This window comes from Neovison vison, chromosome 9, assembly GCF_020171115.1.
Source record: "Neovison vison isolate M4711 chromosome 9, ASM_NN_V1, whole genome shotgun sequence".
Classification (NCBI taxonomy): Eukaryota; Metazoa; Chordata; class Mammalia; order Carnivora; family Mustelidae; genus Neogale; species Neogale vison.
The window spans coordinates 51,905,306-51,924,074 of record NC_058099.1 but is presented as its reverse complement, the minus strand read 5'-3'; the positions used below and the strand labels follow the sequence as shown (position 1 = coordinate 51,924,074).

The 18,769-nt window shown below is 37.7% G+C and overlaps 1 protein-coding gene across 6 annotated transcripts in view; it reads right to left on the bottom strand.

The window, feature by feature from the left end:
- BNC2 (basonuclin 2) overlaps window positions 1-18,769 on the bottom strand; it is a 427,511-nt gene that overhangs the window by 140,930 nt on the left and 267,812 nt on the right. For 5 of the 6 annotated variants that reach the window (XM_044265618.1, XM_044265621.1, XM_044265617.1 and 2 more), the window contains exon 3: window positions 13,480-13,582. In XM_044265618.1, the coding sequence (XP_044121553.1) occupies window positions 13,480-13,582 (103 nt within the window). Of the gene's footprint in view, window positions 1-13,479; window positions 13,583-16,947; window positions 17,216-18,769 lie in introns of those variants that run through there. The other variant, XM_044265620.1, reaches the window with a different exon arrangement.

Genomic DNA, 18,769 nt, shown 5'->3' with positions numbered 1-18,769 from the left:
CAAAGATCGTAAGCCAGATCCGAATAAAAGCCATAGCACTTGGGAAAAACATTAATAAATGGCAATGATGACATATTAAAAACTTTTTATTGGATCAGAGAATCGATCGTGAAGGCAGACAATGACCGTTATTAAAAGAAGGATTCCTTATAACTTGAAGTAATACTTAGATCTGTACATTTTATTCACTACTTTTTGGGAAAAGATCTATATAATTGGGGGCAAATTTGGTACAAAACAATTCATGTTCCATATAAGTCACAACTTTCTAACTGTAACTGTCAAGGTTGAATTAATTAGGATACTTAATACCAAAAAGAAAGAGGGCTTGCTTCAAGAATTTTTTTTTTTTTTTAAGGAAAGAAGAAAAGGAATGATATATAGCTGCAAAAGTTGATCCCCAACCTGGTGATAAAAACTGTCAGCCCTTATGGGTGAAGCGTTTATTTTTTTTCTTGAACAAATAGCGTGCCAGTGTTTTTAACTAAAACAAAACAAAAACCTACTGAGCCTCCACACACCCCGATTACCTTATACCTCATGTGAATGATCCTTGATTTTCTTTTCTTGTCCCTTAACACATGAGGGACTAAGTATATGAATACTCTTATAGTCCATTACGGATGTGATTCTAATGTGTAGTGACGAAAGGGAGACAAAAGTAGTTCCAATGAGGCCTATGTCCTACAGAGTTTAATCATCCCTAGCTGACATTTAGCTTTGCGAGTATGTGGAGATGCACACACAAACACCCACAATTAGTCCGGGGCAGAATTGGAGCTCCACTTGAGACTATACAGTAATATTTCAAACTGATTGGCATTTCCCCCCTGTGGCCTTATGCATAATAAAGTCTTCACAACAGACTTTGGAAATCATTAAAGTCTGACTGAGACACACATAAAAGTAGACTGTCAACGCTTGGTTATTCAGAAGCTCACTCTCCTGGCTAGTAGATTAAACAAGTCCTTGGTTTTATTTCTTCTCCTCCTTCTTCCTTACATGGACCACTTTTGGGGGCATATCTTTCCTCATTTACAGAAACTCCATCAGAAGGTGGTTAAGGGGAAAAGAGAAAATTTAATCTGCAAACTTGACAGTAAATCTAGGAAGAGATTAGGTAATTGACTCTCCTTACTGCAACCAGGGTTGGGGGGTTATTGTTCCTCCTGCTGCTGCTCTATCCAATCTCTAGTTGCCGAGGCTAGCTGAAAGTTGACTACACAAACCTTGCTTTATTTAATTTACAGATCAATGAATTAAATGTACACAGACTACAAAACACATCTCGTGTTAAAAGTAACTACTGAAATATGCTACTTGAACAGACCATGTAAGTCCTTCTATTAAACAAAAAATGAACTTTTCCGTAAGCAAATAATTACCCTACTCCTAATTTATTAGCTTTAAGATGTCATTTTCTTGAAATAGTGTTTCACCAAGAATTTCACTAAGGAAACTCTGAAAATGCAAGACATATTTATTTTTGATAGAACATGTGCTTTAAACTCTATCACATATAGTGAAGAAATCTTTCAAAATTGAGAGAGCAGTAATACAAAAAGCCAGCATCTGGTAGGAAATACCTGAAAGAAAGGAATGATTATATTCAGTCGTCGTCTTTTTTTTTTTTTTTTTTAATAAATGTCACCTTTGTGTCACAAGTATTTTTCCTTTCCTCTCCCAGTAAGTCAGCCTGAAATCTCATTCTAAATCTATAATCAATCCTTTTTTTTATCCTCCCACCCTAATCCCTTAAAACTCTGGGCTATCACACACACTTCTGACACTGATGTGTGTTTTCTTCTGGATTGCTGGATTTGCTTAATGCATATATCAAGTATCAAACTGCTTTGCATCTGTGACTGGAGGAATAAAAGGCCCTATATAAAGATTTGCTCATAAAAAAGGGGGGGGATTAAGAAGGCAGTCTTAGGAAAAGTCTAAACTAACCAATTGTTAAATGCATGAACAGAAAACGTCAAAGGCTAGAGGGATCCTTGTCTGTTTTTCCACTCCCATGATCAGTGTATGATTGAGCAGATGGGGAAACAAAGTTGCCATCCCAACCTGAAGTCACTAGTTGGCTGTTTGACATGTATGCATTATCAACAAGGCTAAACATATTTCAGAGTTTGGGCCATTGGCAAAATGAACTATTTTATAGCATCACCAATGTTTAATATTTAATAAGTACAATATTTAATAAGTGCAAACTTTCAGAAAAGAAGCCAAGTCTCCTGAAAAGATGTGAACAAAGAAACAGAGGGGAGATGCTCATTAGCTCTTTAAATTTTGGTTACCAACTTGATAGTAATAATGACCCTAATTTCTAACAGAAGAAAAATTCTATTAATTAGTACCAACAGGCACAATCATAAAAATAAATCCAAATTTTAAAATGTAGCGACTTTTCCTTTAGATTTTTTACTGTATTCAAAACCAGTATTAGAAAACACTTGCCAGTTTCATTTAGTCTCTGACTGAGGCACACATATGTGATCTCCTAATTTACAGCTTGCACGTACAGATGTTCACACTTAGTAAAAGGGCTTCTTAATAGCTTTTTTTAATTAAAAGTGTGTTGATAATAGGTGTTTTAAACATATCCAAACAACACAGCTGAACTGACAAATGCCTGTCTTCATGCCTCACCATGCCTCACATTGTGTCAAGATTTTATAAGAGAGAAAAGATTATGATTCAGTCACATGTATATAGGATAAATGTTACCCCAAAAACCTCCAAATGAAATCTTTCATTAATTTTTCTCTCTATGATCTGTTTCCAAGTAGAAAATGTTAGATTGCTACTAGGTTTATGTAGCCGAAAGCAGAACCACACAGTCGTTGCTTGCTGCCTGCAGTTTTTTTCCTTTGCAAAACTTTGAACCCCATCCAGCTTTGACACACTGCCTCTTCAGTTAATAACTATCAAGTTTCCCCTTGTCTCCTGTCTACTTTTCTTTGAGGCAACTGCGCACTCAGCACCCCGAGATAATAACACACATCTATAAGATAAAAGCAATGGCATTAATGTAATTGTCTGCCTCTCTCTCTTTAGCCTAATCTTTTTTTTCCTTCAGTTTTGACTGCCTGTGTGACACCTGTTTTTGTCTCCTCTGATCCTACGACAGGTTTTCCGCTGACAAGGTTTTTGCCTGACAGAGATTCTGCAGACAAGAACATAATAAAATATGAAGAACTGCTTGTCAGAGTTTCTGCCAATGCTCACATGAAATAAAGAAAAAAAATGACTTTTTTTTAAATTTTTTTTTTTTTTTTTTTTTCCATAAGGGGCCCCATGATGGTCGCTTCTGGCTTGTCAGAGAAAAGACCTCCCTGGCCAATTTCTCCAAGCCAAACAGGTGTTTTCTTTTATGTTAGAAGTTGATTTGTTTTTTAATTTTTCCTGATAGTGGAAAACACGAACAGCCCAAGACAGAAGGGAGAATTTCTATCCATCAGATTTTTGCACGCAAAGGAATACTGAAGAATTACTAAATAAAAGCGGAAGATATTTCACTCAAAACTATACCTTCTGAATAAGACTAAAATGCCAACATCTGTTAATGATCAAACAAATTGAACTTCCCTAAAATTTACTTCCTGGCTAGTCAGGCTGCTAAAACCTCCTACCTACCTTTCACTGGTTTTGTTGTCTGAAGACAGAAGAAAACAGCAAAGGCGAGAACAGAGAGGCTGGACAAGAGAAATGCAGAAGTGGGACTAAAGGCAAGCGTCTGCAGCTGTGCTTACCACTTAGCATGGAAGAGGCTGCTGGAAAAGAAACGGCAATTAGGAATCAGAGACTCTTAGATACACTTAGGAGTTTCCACAAACCTTTGTTCCTGTGCTCCCGTGTAGGAGACGCGGCAGTGGGTATCAGCACGCAGAGATGAAGAGGTGGCCTGCCTAAGCTCCCGAGCTAGTGGAGGGATCAGTAAGCCACAGAAACAACCCTTTGGTCTCAGTAAAGTGCGCTGAGCACATTCAGAAGGGAACACTTAATTGCTCCTGGGGGCAGGGGGATCCCTCTTCCCTGAGGACAAGGGCAGAGGAAAGACTGGACATGATCAATAGTGCAGCAAGTATGAAAGCTCCAAGGACTGAGGAAGAGCTGACAGTGATGAGTGAAGGGAGGACAGGAGACTGGGTTTTGGTTTTTAGGATTCTCACACCAATTCTAACTACTCTACCTGAAAGCCGCTTTAACCTAAGCTTCAGTCCACCAATAACACTACCTCATACCAAGGGCCTAGAACCGCCATGTTTAATAGAAGTACAATTCAACTTACATACTTTAATTTTTGTTGTCTCTTTTAAAAGGTAAAAAATAAACAATGAAACTAATTTTTAAGAGTACATTTTATATTTAAGTCATTACATCAAAAATATTACCAACATGCAGATAATGGATCAGTAATTCTTAATGTAATACTTAACATTTTTTTTAAGATTACATTTCCAAAATCTAGTGTATATATTTACAACAGATCTCAATTTGGACTAGCCACATTTCAAATGCTCAAATCTGTAAGAGTGGCTTCCTCATTGGACAGCCAGGTCTAGAGTTACCGTTGCATTCCTTGGCCAACTGAATTTAAGGCCCAACAACACTGTCCTTTCATTCTGATGGGTCTGGGCTTGCATTTGTAGCATCACCTGCCTGACCATACGGAGCAGGCTGGGAGGCCTAAGAGGCCAAAATGGCAATTTCCCTGGTGCATCAAGGAACAGCTCCAGGGAGAGACCTTACTAGGGGGCCCCTTCTACTACTGCTTATGATTTTGCTTAGTTGTGGCAGTAACACCTTAAACAGTAACACCTTAAAAATACCATCTATACAGCACTTTGGCTCTACGCTCACTAACTATTAACAGATGAATTCAAGAAGCTTTTGAAAAATTACAAACACCTACCTTCCCAGAAGGCAAAACCTGGTAAGGAATGGGATGCATAAACAACATTTTATGCCTCCCAGAATAGGAGTCAGAATTTCTCTGAATTACCATAGTTACCTCCTTTCGTGTTTTCACTCTTCAACAAAGGTTAGGGGGAGGGCCCCTGTTCGGAAGAAGTCACCACTATGACATAACGGGAAAAGGAAGAATGGTTAAGGGCATTGACCTGATATTGCTGTGACATACTGGGGTCCTTATGACCCAGCAGAACCTCCTGGTCTATCTCAATAGTGCATCCTGAGTAAAATGAGAGGAGCTGAGTGTTTCATTTATAACTCCTTCAATTTGTGTTCTGCTTAACCTGGTGAACTCCAGTTAATTAAGATGTTCCTATAAACAATTAAGCTTCCTGTAGGATCGTTAGCAAGATATAAAAATTTATGATGTAATAAAGTACAATAAAATGATAAAGTGGTTAGCCCATCAAAGCACTTTACATGCAAGAATATAGGTGTGAAAGTGGTCAAAAGTAGTCTGAAATCTGACTGAAATACATCTACTTCTGGTTTTTGGACTTGCAACATAAATATTCCTACAATTCATTTTAACTGGTCTACACTTCTCAAAATGTGACTTCTGGGAAAAAAAAACTGTTTCTGACTTCTGTTCAAATAAGGGCTCAAATGACACTTTAGGGGAAATGGAAGGTACGGAACAGGACTAGATTTAATGGGGAAAGAATTGGTAACCTAAACTCTGCCACTGGGCCCTGAAGAAAACCTTCCCTGGAAGGGGAAAGAAGCTTGTACCCCCTGAACCTTAAATGAGGCTCTGTATATTATCATCAGTATTAAGTCCACTTTTCTCTTTAATCTTCCTCAAAACCTTGCTGTGATATTTAGGTATATTCCTGTTATTATTTGCATTTATAGATAAAAGAACTGAGGCTTATTAATTAGGGATCAAGATGGGATTTGACCACTGCCTGGTAAATCCAACTTTTAACCACGAAACTCTGCTAATACATGTCTTTCACGCCCTGAAGGGTGAAGTTTTTACTTTGGTAACACTTTAGAGATAACAACAACTAACACTATTAAGTAGATTATCTTATTTAATCCTAGGAAGAACCCTACAAACTAGGTGCTATTATTATCCACATTTCATAGACGAGAAAACAGAGATTACATTAACTTGGCCAAAGTTCTACTGATGGTAGGTGGTAGAGCCTAGAGCCGGCTTCTGAGCTTATATAGAGAGGCACTCTTACCCACTTTTCTGTCGTGCCTCCCATTTGTGTATTTGAAGCTTCCTCATACCCTGGGGCTCCAGCTCCGTATGCTTCAATCTCAAGATCCTCCCTAGAAACTCCTTAGCAGCAGACTGGCACTGTACACTTTAGAGGCCAGAATTTACCAGACTCATCTTATGTTCCATCTGAGTAAGAAGAAGCTAGGAAAAAAAATGTGGGGAGCTAATAGGCAGAGAGCCCAGGACTTTGAAGGGGAGGCACTGTTTGTGCTGTGATTAAAAAAGAAAAATTTTAGGGAGTTCAAAGCACCATCCCAAAAGGTGGGCAGGCTAAGAAACAAATCAAAATAAGCAGTTCAGGGACACTATAAGAATATAGCTAATGCCATTAATCAGGCACCGAAACTTTGCATTTGTGAGGATGTCCTCCCTTTAAAGCTTATCAGCTGTGATCAGGGAGTAAAGGAAAGAAGAGGGCACGGTGCCCTCAGGTCAAGCAAAGAACGCTCCCATGCCAGGCAGGAAAATGGCCTTGTTTTTGCTCTTTAAGATAAAAATAACTGGAAAGATGTTCAAGGACGTTCTCTGTGGAGAGAACAGGACCCAGCTGCCTCATCAGAGCTAAGGAGACACCTATAAAAGTGGTTTCCCTAACTAAAAATGAATTTTGTGGCTAGGCAAGCCAGGTTTCAGCATCAGAATCTGGAAGAACTAAGTCTACTTCTGGACAGATTCTTTTAAGCAGATACTACATTAGTTCCTACCTTTTCCAAACCAGTGTGCCAGGGGAAGAGGACTATGGTGTTCCTACCCACATGCAAAGCCCTGGCAGCATGACCACTTACATCTTCCCAAAGGATCAAGTTCTCACTTGCAAAGCTGGTATTTACTACCCTGTGCTAAGGAATCAAGCTAGTACACTTAACACTTTTCACCAGATCCTAAATATCCTCCTGCAACAAGTCTCTCCCAAAGCAAAATCCACTCTTACTGGGACAATCTCCAGGTCAGTAAAAAAAAAAAAGAGGTCAGAGCTTTCTTGTAGGTTAATATTTGGGAGGATTACCTTCCCTTTTAATCACGCTCTTCTCTTACTTTTGAAAAATTTACAAATCATCATACACAAACCATTGCTGAGTTACTCTGAATGAGCATGATATCACAGAAATGTCACGCTTTATTTATGATAAAAGACTACTATTTGGGGTGTGAAGGGGGGAAACTAGGAAAGAAAGGAGGAGGGAGAAGGAGAGGTTACTACTACATTAGTTATACTGGCTTTTGGACTTAAGTCAGGGAGAATATTACAGAGTTACCAGTTAGAAATAAACTACTTTCACAGATGTTTAGACAATTCATAAGAAGAGCACAGACTGGGACAAATAATAAAGACATGTGACTTTCATGGGATAAAATGAAAAATTACTGCTTTTGATCCACTCTGTTTAAATCCTTATAAAGTACACCATGCCGCCAACAAAACTGAGGAATTTCTAAACAGAATGCGGAGATTGACCTCTGACATATTCAGAAAGTTTTTGATTATAGAATTTTTTTTTTGATTATAGAATTTTCAGAACCAATGGCCCTGATTTAAGAACTTAATTATGCAGATTAAGTCCCACTATAATTTTCTTCTAGGTATATGCTTGCCAGTGTTAGCAAATCAAAATACGGGTTCACATAGCTGAATCTGCAGATACACGGCCATCCTAAAAATATTCACTGTTTACCTGAAATTCAAATTTAAGGGGATGTCTTATTTTTCTATTTGGGTGAGGGTCTCTATAAATATCCCTGTTCTGATAAGATGTATTGAGTAAAAAAGCTGAGAAGTCAAATTCAATGATGCTGAGAAAAAAAAAAAAAAGAAAAGAAAAATTACTTCCAGTGAATTACAAAAAAGAAAGGTTTGAAATTAATGGATTATATGAATATTAAGTCTTACAGTACATTAAACTGTAAAACTGGTTGGTATATGACACTAAATTAACTTTATACTGCTCACCATTTCCTGTGGCACAGAACTAAGGAACTGAAAGAAACCTGGCACAGTACTTTACATATGATATATGTTTAATAAATATCTATTCACTGCTGATCCAGATGATGCAGGCCAAGCCTGCTCATTTTACATTAAAAAAATCGGAAGAGTTTGGATTCGGGCAGGAAAGCAGCTGGCTTGATGACCAAATAATTAAGGCAATAATGCAGGACCGTCTTCTTGAATGCATGGAGGTAGTAAAGAGAAATCACATTTATAGAACATAATAAAGGAAAGGTCTCGAGAATTCTGGTACAACAAGCATTCTCACAGGCAGACCTGAGCCAAAGGAAGCACCACTAGTGTTACTTCAGATTGCGTGGAAGTAAATGAAAATGCTAGCTTTCATGCAGCTTGTTGGAATGGTGCATCCTTTTGGTTTAAATTAAAGTATTCTATAAAGAAGATAATTTGTACTGAGAAATCTGCTGTGGGCTTCATGAAGCTATGTAATATATTCTTTATTCATTAAGCCTCATCTCCTTGCCAAATGCTTGCCAGACATACTTAGAAACAGGAGATTTTTTTTTTTTCCCTTAAAGGTAGTTTTAACAAACAGGCTTTGTTGGAGGTAAAAATCACTGATGTGGTAAAGGAAAAAATTCTATATATATGTCACCTTTCTAAAATCTGCCCACCTCTGTTCTCAGATACACAAATCAAATATTCCCCATGCTGAAAGAAAAAATTTCCAGTTGTCTTGGATTATCACTAAATATTTCCTAAAATCATTTAGAATATAGCTTACTTTTTAAAAATCTTTGCTACTTTATTTATCTTAATGGTTTAGAAATAAAGTCTTCATCTAAACTAAAGTCATTACAACCAATTTGCACATAATAGATTTAAAAAATGATTTAGTACCATAGTTCTCAACCTTTGTACCATGCTCCAGTTTTTCACAAAGGCACTTCTCATTAAAAACAAGCACGCCCCCCTCCCACCCTCCCACCTTCCAACACACCACTACTGGGTATTCACTGGTTACACGCTATTTTCTTCTCTCTCTCTCTCTCTCTCTTTTTTTTTTTTTTTTTAAGATTTTATTTCTTTATTTGAGAAACATAAGAGAGAGAGAGAGAGAGAGAGAGAGAAAGCACATGAGCAGTGGGGATGGGCAGAGGGAGAAAGAGAAGCATACTTCCTGCTGAGCCCGGAGCCCCATGAGGGACTCGATCCCAGGACCCTGAGATCATGACCTGAGCTGAAAGCAGATGCTTAACTGAATGAGCCACCCAGGTGCCCCCTTGCTATTTTCTAAGACTATGTAAAATCTTTGGCTGAAGCTTTAATTCCACGAATGGCTGAATTACTACTCTAGTATGGTGGGAAAGGGTCAAGATACAATAGACTAAATTTCTATGAACATAAACATTATGTCACCAGGAAATAAGTCCACTGCTGCTTTTATCCTGGTATCTTATTTTGGCACTTTTAAGCCAAGAAAAATTAAAATTTGTAGGAATTTTAATTTCTTTCAAGACACACTCTATATTTTAGGTGATGAAGAAAAAACACAGAAAAGATCATGCAAACAGAGGAGAAAAAGAAATATAGTTGTTAAATGAATTAGCTGGCAGGATGCTAGAGTCCTTTATCCAAGAACTCTGAACAGAAATTTATAAAATTAGAAAGTCTGGCTTATTACATACTGTAGGTATGGAAATCCTATACCAAAAAAAGCTTATTTTGAAATAAATTCAATAAAGCCCTGCTTTCTATTAATCAAAGTGAAAGAGCTAAAATTCATTCATGGGAGAAAGAACAGGAAATCCTTTATTAATTCAGTGGGAAATACCTATTGGTAGTAGAAGCTGTTTTGGGTTTTCTCCCCCTCTAGACTCAATGGTGCTAAAGATTTCAAGGAAGTAATTTGTGAAAAGCAGATGGCCCAGTGCATAATTTCAAAATCTAAGTGTTACAGTATGATGAATTAATCACTCACTCTCTTTAATTTTTTAAAACATCTTTCTCAAGATTGTTGTAAAGTAGCTAATGTCAACAATTCAAGCAGGTTGGAGAAGCAATCTGTAAAGCTATGGAATTGTGTGTGTGTGCACGTGTGTGTGTGTGATATAATGACCCATGAAATTCAACATCTTACAAAGAAACTGAAGATGCTTCTATCGAAAGATATAGGAACATATTCATTCAAAAGAAGCCATGAAATTTCTAAACATTTTTCTTTTTATAAAGAACACTTTATTCTGACATTTGGTTATTTTTTTGGCAGCAACTTTTATTATTATTATTATTATTATTATTAATTATTTGAGATAGAGTGGGAGAGTTTGTGCACAGGAGTGGGAGAGGAACAAAGAGAAGAAGAGAGAGAATCCTAAGCAGGCTCCTCACCCAAAACAGAGCCCCAGGCAGAACTCAGTCTCATGACCTGAGCCAAAATCAAGAGTTGGACGCTGAGCCACCCATGTGCCTCACAAAAGCAACAACAACAACATATATATATATATATATATATATATATATATACACACACACACACACATATACATACATACATTACAATATAATAACACGTGCAGTATGTTTAGTGATACGATGAAACAATTCTATGAGATGTATTCTCAGTAGTCTCACTCTGTTCCATCTACATTAAGAGACACACTAAATAAAAAAACTCATTTCCTCCTTGCCCCACACACAGGATACCATAATGTGTAAGGCAGCCAGGAAGACTGCTATACTTCACCTCTGAGTAGAAATAACTAGAGATATGATTTCAGGGTTTTCTGTGCAGGAGGAGAGAATGAAGCAACTAGTTGAAATGCCAAAGGCAAAAAGAGTGGGTGCTCTCAGCCCACTGCCAACTCAAAAGCCGGAAGCAAATCCCTGTCATATTTGTCCTAATGAATGGGGGAAGAGTGGGGTTTGTACATCTGTGTGTACATACTTGGAGTTGTTGACCAATATACATGAAGGGGAGAAGAGAGGTCAAGGTAATAGCGGTGAAAAAGTTAGATTTGTAAAACCCTACAATTAATATCCCAGAGACACAGGACTTCTAATGACATGGTAGGAAAAGCACAGGCTGATGTAACAGAAATGCCTTATTCAAGTTTGGTGAAAAATCACATCCCTCAGAAAGTCTTAGAAACAACCATTGGCTAGGAATAATTTATTTTGTTCGAGAAAGAAGAAATACTTTTCTCCCCCCCATCCCCCACCACCAATTAAAATGCTAATGTAATATGTACATGGAAGTTGGACATGTATTACAAACTGGTGACACAGTCAACTTTCATATTCACAAGGCTACCACAGTACACAGATGACAGTAACACAGATGGCTTTGGAAAAACATGAGTGAATGAATGAAAAGTCCTTTGTTTAATTGACTGACTCACTTTTATTGCTTATCCATTGTTCAGTTGCTTACTTTTAACATATAATTATTTATTTGAAAGGCTTCATACACTTTATCTTTAAATCTCACAATAATCCTGCCAAGTAGGTAATATTCATCCTGTATTACAGATAAGAAACCTAGGCTGCAGAGATGCTGAACTCTGGGCCATTGAGGTTGCAGAGCCAGGATGTGAACCATCACTGCCTCGGCACATAAGCTCTGGTACATATCACCTAGTAAAGCCAACACTTATTCAGGTAAACAAGGATATTTGTAAGTGTTACGGGCTGGATTATGCCCCCGACCCAATGTATACCTTGAAGCCTTAAGCCCTGGTACTTTAAAAGGTGACTATATTTGAAGATGGAGCCTTTAAAGAGGCTGGTTAAGTTAAAATGAGACCACTAGAGTGGGCCCTAATCCAGTTTGATTAGTGTCCTTAGAATAAGAAGAAATCTGAAAGCACAGAGATGCCAGGGGTGCCTGCCCACAGAGGAAAGACCATTTGAGGACGTAACAAGAGGGCAGCCATCAGCAAGCCAGGAAATCAGAATGAAACTACCCTGATTGTGGACTTCCAGCCTCTGGAACCGCGGGAAAATAAATTTCTGATTTAAGCCAGCCGGTCTGTTATGGCAGTCCTAGGAAATGACTATAGGAAGAGAAAAGAAATCACGGTAACACACACAGACTGCAAAAGGAACAGCAGCTCATCTGCTGTTTCAAATCAGACTGAGATGCAGATTTCGTCCTTGTTAATGAAACAGGAAAGAGTTCCATCCCTGAAGGCACCGAAGAAATGGTGGCCCTGCCTGCCAGACACACCCCTTCCAGAGTCTTCCCCTCCGACCACCCTCTCCACCTCTTCTCTCTTGCACACAGAAACATGGCTGAAATGTCCCCGCAATGCCAACACACACACCCGAACAAGCAAGGTACATGATAAATTAAAAGCATTTCAAGGCATGGCCCAGTGTTGTACCTCAGATCTTGCTAGAATAACATGATATTTATAAAAATACAACCCACTGGATATTTGGCACAGCTTGAGAATGAAGAATATGTCCACTGAAGAGCCAATACCCCAGGCTGTCAAAAAAAAATCTCAAGCCAAAATTTCTTTCATAAACATTACCTATCTTTTAAAATTCTACATTCTAGGAAGTAAAGAAAATGTCTGCTTATTTTCTAAGTCTCTTTTTGCCTAATGTAAGAAACATAAGCCACACAGAAGAAGATATTAACTGCTCAGTCAGGGCACACTGACGGGACGGGCTCTGTGCATCTTGCAAAAAACTGCCAACACTTCCAGCCATGGCCCTGGGTCACCCTCGCCCCCAACACACACCTACGCAGAGCTCCCACTCCAACACCAGCCACCTCCAATCCTGATGCACACTGAAAGGGGGTATTTACAGATTATTTTCTCAGATACCAGCCAAATAATGTTCCCGTTCACTCTCTCACCCACCTTGGACCATACAAAATTTAACATCTGGGAGAATAAATGCAGCCTCAAACGCATATGACAAGGGTGAGCAGTCATCGACGAATTCTCCTCAAGCAAAGAGGGTTTGCCAGCTTCCCTCTGAGGTCCGGGCCCTGAAAGGCCAACTGTGGTATGTTTGAGTTTCCATCAGGCCTGGTACTTGCTGGCTGCCGCTGTGTTCAGTCAGAACCCCACGGCCCAACTGTCCTATAAACATCGCACCCTTCTGCTAAGAGCTGCTCTGCTCGCCTAGCCTTGCTCCTTGGAGCCGAGAATATGCTGTTGGAGAGCTGCAGCCTGAATGTTAACGAACACTCGGAGCACAGCTGACCCCTCTCTCCTCCCAGGAAGGGACTGCTCAGAAAAAATACGCACATTCACATGAACCTAACAAGCACAGGAAGAAAAGTCCAGATTTTCCTCACCATGTGCCACCCAGCCATGTTTACACTGATCGCAAGTCCTCAGGTTAATCTTCCCCGGCTGAAAACATTCACACGTGCAGTTTACCAGTGTGCAACGGATGGCCTGGAAAAGAAAGGAGGAGAAAAAGCATCAGCATCGGTTCAAAGGTACCAAGTTTCTTCAGCATTTTAATAAATAACATCCACTTCTGTTTTTAAAGGCTTCATGTTGGTAGCAGCTTGAAGAGTTTTAAAAATAAATTCAGATACCATCAAAACCTCTTACCAAAAAATGTGAAAAAACAAAGCTCATTCACTAACAGAATGTTTTGTGTCATTCATATTTAACCTTTACATTAGAAACGTAGACCAAACAGAATAAGAATTTAAAAATTACATATTTTTAAAAAATTACATATTTTACAAGATGCTTGATTTGTAAAGCTAGGGATCCCAAACAGACAAAAATATTGCTGCTACTATATATTCCCATTTAAGTTTATCCACTAAGCAATAATGCAGAAAAATACATTCTAATAAAATAATGCTCAGGTGAAATGCTGGTGAACATAAAACATGACATACAAATACTATTATTAGAAGATTACTCTTCTGCTGAGTTTCACTTAAATGCTTTCTTAATCTATCAGATACACTTCAAAAGACACTCTTGTCAGCCCAATAAAATCTAGCATAGTTCTGGTATTATTTATCTACTCCCCAATTCCTTGTTTTTTCTTTTTGATTTATTAATTTCATTTTCATTCTTATTTTAAAAAAATACAAAACAACCTTCCTTTTACTTTATTTTTCTTATAGTAGGCTCTATGCCCAGCATGGAGCCCAAAGTGGGGCTTGAACTCACAACCCTGAGATCAAGATCTGAATTGAAATCAAGAGTCGGAGGCTTAATCAACTGAGCCACCCAGGTGCCCCCTTTTCTTTTACTTTAATGGCGATGTAAAAAAATAAGTTTAGAATAGGAAATGCCATTTATGTAAACATCTTATATCTGTAACAATCCAACTCTTTCTTAGAAAACTGGAAAACACACTAAAAAATCTTTCATTTCTTTACAGGTACTTTAAAAAATCATCTCACCAGTTTACATTATAAAGTGAATCCATAGAAAATTAGCATAAATGAAGTGTAACTTTTTATGGAGAAAAACCTATGCTTAAAACTTGCTAAAGCTGACCTATGCTCCTAGACTGCAGTTAATAAATTTATCTCATACATTTAGTTCTAATTTGCATGGAAATTCTGAAGACAGAAGGAATTTATTCTGATCATTCACAGATTAACAATCTACTGTAACTACCAGAACTGCCAGGAAAAGATCTCTCTACAGCTTTAGATGCAATCAATGCTTACTGATTTGGGGTGGGGTGGGGGGCCAGGGATGGTTGTTGGAGGATAGGCATGGAACTACCTGAAATTGCAGTTCTGTAACTGAAAGCTATGCTCACTTACACAGCTTCCAGATAATCCTATTCCTGGAACCATCTGGATTTTTACATAAACTGTCTCACTTGTAACAGACAGTATTTTAGATATTGTTAACACAGTTGGGCCAAATTTCATTTACACAGAATTAAGACTGGACGGGGTTTTACTGTTCCCTATGCTCTGCATCAGGCAAGTCCGAAGTATTTCTCTTTTCACTAATGAACATTAAATCTCTAGGTCCCAGTGCGGTTTGCAATGAGTCCTCACTATAGACTCCTTTCTCAGTTCACCTCTACCTCTCATTTGCTGCTCCATTACCACTAGGGAAACATGCAACTGTATAATGTGCCTGACATTTCAGGGTCTGTCTTCCAGTGTCAACAGTCCAATTACATATTAGCTAGATTATAAAACTTTCTGCTGTATCCATTGGTGATTGGAAGAATTAGTAATAAGAATAGGGATACCAAAGGAAATAAATGCTGACTAAGCAAGAATAACATATGCATTTGTAGGTTGTAGGGGGGAAATATTTCTCCCGAAATTTCTTATTTCCACTTCAACAGTTTACTGACTGAGCAATATATCAGAACATAACACGTTAGAAAGAGCTTATTTAAATATCACATTCATTAGTTAATGAACTCACAACTTGATTATAATACGGTCCAAAAACCCAAACCCAAACAAAACAGTTTAGAAAGCAGTGTTTCCACTAAAAACAAGGTACTTTACAAACTATCTAATTATAAATTCAGATACGGCAGCCACATTGACATTAAAATATTCATGTAATCTGAATTGCAATAATACAAGCTTTCATAACTCCAAAAAAAAAAAAATCACCTCCGCTTTACCAAAATTTTAAAAATTCCCATTAAAAAGAGATGATTTCTCAAGAACTATGTGTCAACTCCAGCACAAAAGACATACATACTTTCAGCTATTAATTTGATAACATTTAATTATTTTACAAAAATAGGCTAATTTTACATTGTGCTTAAAGCATACTTTTCTCAATTTTAATTATACCTATATTCACAACAGAACAAATTAAGAGACAATAGATTTACTTTATTTTTTTTATGTATAATTATTTATTCACTGGTTGACTCACATTCATGCATCTACTCTGAACTACATTATGCTTTAAATATTTTCTCTACTTAAATAACTTTATACCTCTGGCACATTAGGGAATTAAACTTTTCAGATCATCATCCTTTTTTATGAATTCTACTCTTCTTGTACCTAAACACACAAACATTGGAACACCTCAACTCTTTTTGTATATAAACACTTACACACTGGAATATCCGTTTTGTATTTCCATGAATTCCAGAAGGTCTGTTTGTTTTAAATTCAGATTTTTATAGACTACAATTGTTCCTTAAGGGAATTATATATATTTAAACAATATGGTCTAAATAAATATTTTGAGTAAGAGACTATTGTGGCTTCAAAGGAAGTTTTATTCTAAATAACATTTTTGAAACAGCATAAAACTCTGACATACTATTTATTCACAACAAAACAGAACCAATGTGATCACTTGCCAACTCACCCACACTTAAAGAAAATAAATTATCATAAAATTATCAAAGGCAGTTAAGCCTCAAAAGTGTAGATGTTTTACAAGGAGACAGCTGGGAAAAGTAGAAATGGATAAGCTTTCATTTTTTGTAAGCACATTCACTTCTTCCTTCATTCAGCCAACATAGAAGTTCCTCCCACTCACTGTTGGGCACTCTCAACTACAGGAAACCCAGAGATGAGGAGGAAGTGGCATCAAGGGGATACCAGGAAAAGAACAGACAGTTTAGTCAGACTGTTCTCCTCCCCCCGCCCCGATATTTGCAGGGATTCTCATGCAGGTCTAGCTGTCTGGCGTTATCAGCCCCTCCATGCCTCGTCAAGAGTGCTCGGTAATTCTTTGCTCAATTCTGACCTGATCAGCATTGCCAAATCCTCCAGAACAGTAACGGTAATGAATTTTTTAAAATCTGCAACTTATTAAAAGTAATTATTCCTTCTGCTTACCTTTACCATGGATTTCTTGGAAGAAAAATCCATGCACTCAACACCCACTTCTTTTACTTCTGCACCACCACCTACATTTTAATTTTGCAATCTGGATTCTGCCCGACACGTTTCTGAAACTTTCTCCCAAAGGAATGTTCTCATTAATTTTGGTCCCTTTTTCTAGTCTCCTGGTCTTCCCAGACCTCGATACAGCTTAAGGTACGCTCTCCTTCATTCCTGGGCTGTAGAGACCAACTATCCTCATTTTTCTGGCAACAACGTCTCACTCTCTTTCCACTGTAAATAAATACAGGTGTTTCCCACGCCAGGCTCTCATTTTTTAATTTGGCAATTTTATCCCCTCCTACAGCTTCAAATATTATCACTACGCAAAAACCCTCATTTTGGAGCCAAGTACTGCGGTAATGGCAGGAAACGAATGGCAGAGTCCCTGAGCTTAGGGACCTGACAGTGTTTGTGGGCAGTGGGTGTAGAGAAATGACCCTAAAAGAACAGAAGGAAGCCCTCAAATGGGCTGGAGAAGCACCATCTCTCCCTTTTTCTCTCCTCTGTCTTTTTTTCTTCCAAAGGCAGGATTTTAAAATTTATAACAGTAACCTATTACCCATTTTCATTAATAATAGCTAGATTTACTGGATATTTGCCATTTTCCACTCACTATATTAAATATTTTATAAACATTAGCTCTCTTAATCGTCAGAAAATACCATGAGGTTAGTACTATTATTACCTTTATTTCACAAATGAGGAAAATGAGGTGGAGATAATTCAGTACCCTGCCTAAAGACACTGAACTAATAAAGTTACAGGAATTGAACACAAACTCTCCACTGGACTGAGAATTTGAACTGTAATCCCATTTTCAGTCAGACAATCATGGGGCAGAGCCCCTCAACCTGCCCACCATTCAACTCCTGCTGTACATGGTTAACTCATGCTCATCTTCCAGATCTCAACTCCAATATTTATTGCCATGCCACAGGGTAGCTGCCTTCATCTCCTGGTCAAGTTCCCCATTAGTTTCCTGTTTCACAAGGGGTCTTTCCGTCATAGCACATACCATGCCTGTGAACATTTATCTGTAACTTATCTTTATCTATTATCTATTATATGTACATGTATTAATACATCTGTGTGATTATTTGATTAATGTCTGTCTTCCCCTCTAGAATTTAAGCTCCATGAGGGCAGGACAACACATTTGTTCAGCTTACAATATATACTGGCAAATAACAGGTACTCAAAAGGCACTTGAAGAAGTACATGATCCTCTGAGCCTCCTTCCTCATCTCTCACAGTAGCAATAATACCACAAGAGAGTCAAAAGACTTAAAATAATGACTATAAAGCACATAGCAGTGTGCCTAATAATGGGAAAAGCTCAATAAATGGAAACCATTTATGACCCAAGAAACTTTCTACATATTATATTTAAATTTCCCCCCTTATGATTCTTCCCAATGTACTATTTTCCTAAAACTTTATAAAATGTCTAATACATATGTAGTCTTAATGAATAAATGACACTTTGAGTAAATGACACCTAATGAGTAAATGACACTTTGACCCACATGATGTTATATTATTCAGACTACAATCCTCTAAGATAGGTAAGACAGGGATTAGTATTTGTTTTTAATATTAAGGTTTGGAAATGTTTATGTGGATATTACATGGCTCTGAAATGCTAGAGTGGATTTCCCTAATTATTAACCACTTTATTTCCATTCTCTATAGAGAAAGGAAGAAAACACAAAATTAAACCAGTGAATTATAAATATGGATATCCAAAAGTATATCTAAAATAACTTAAGTCAAT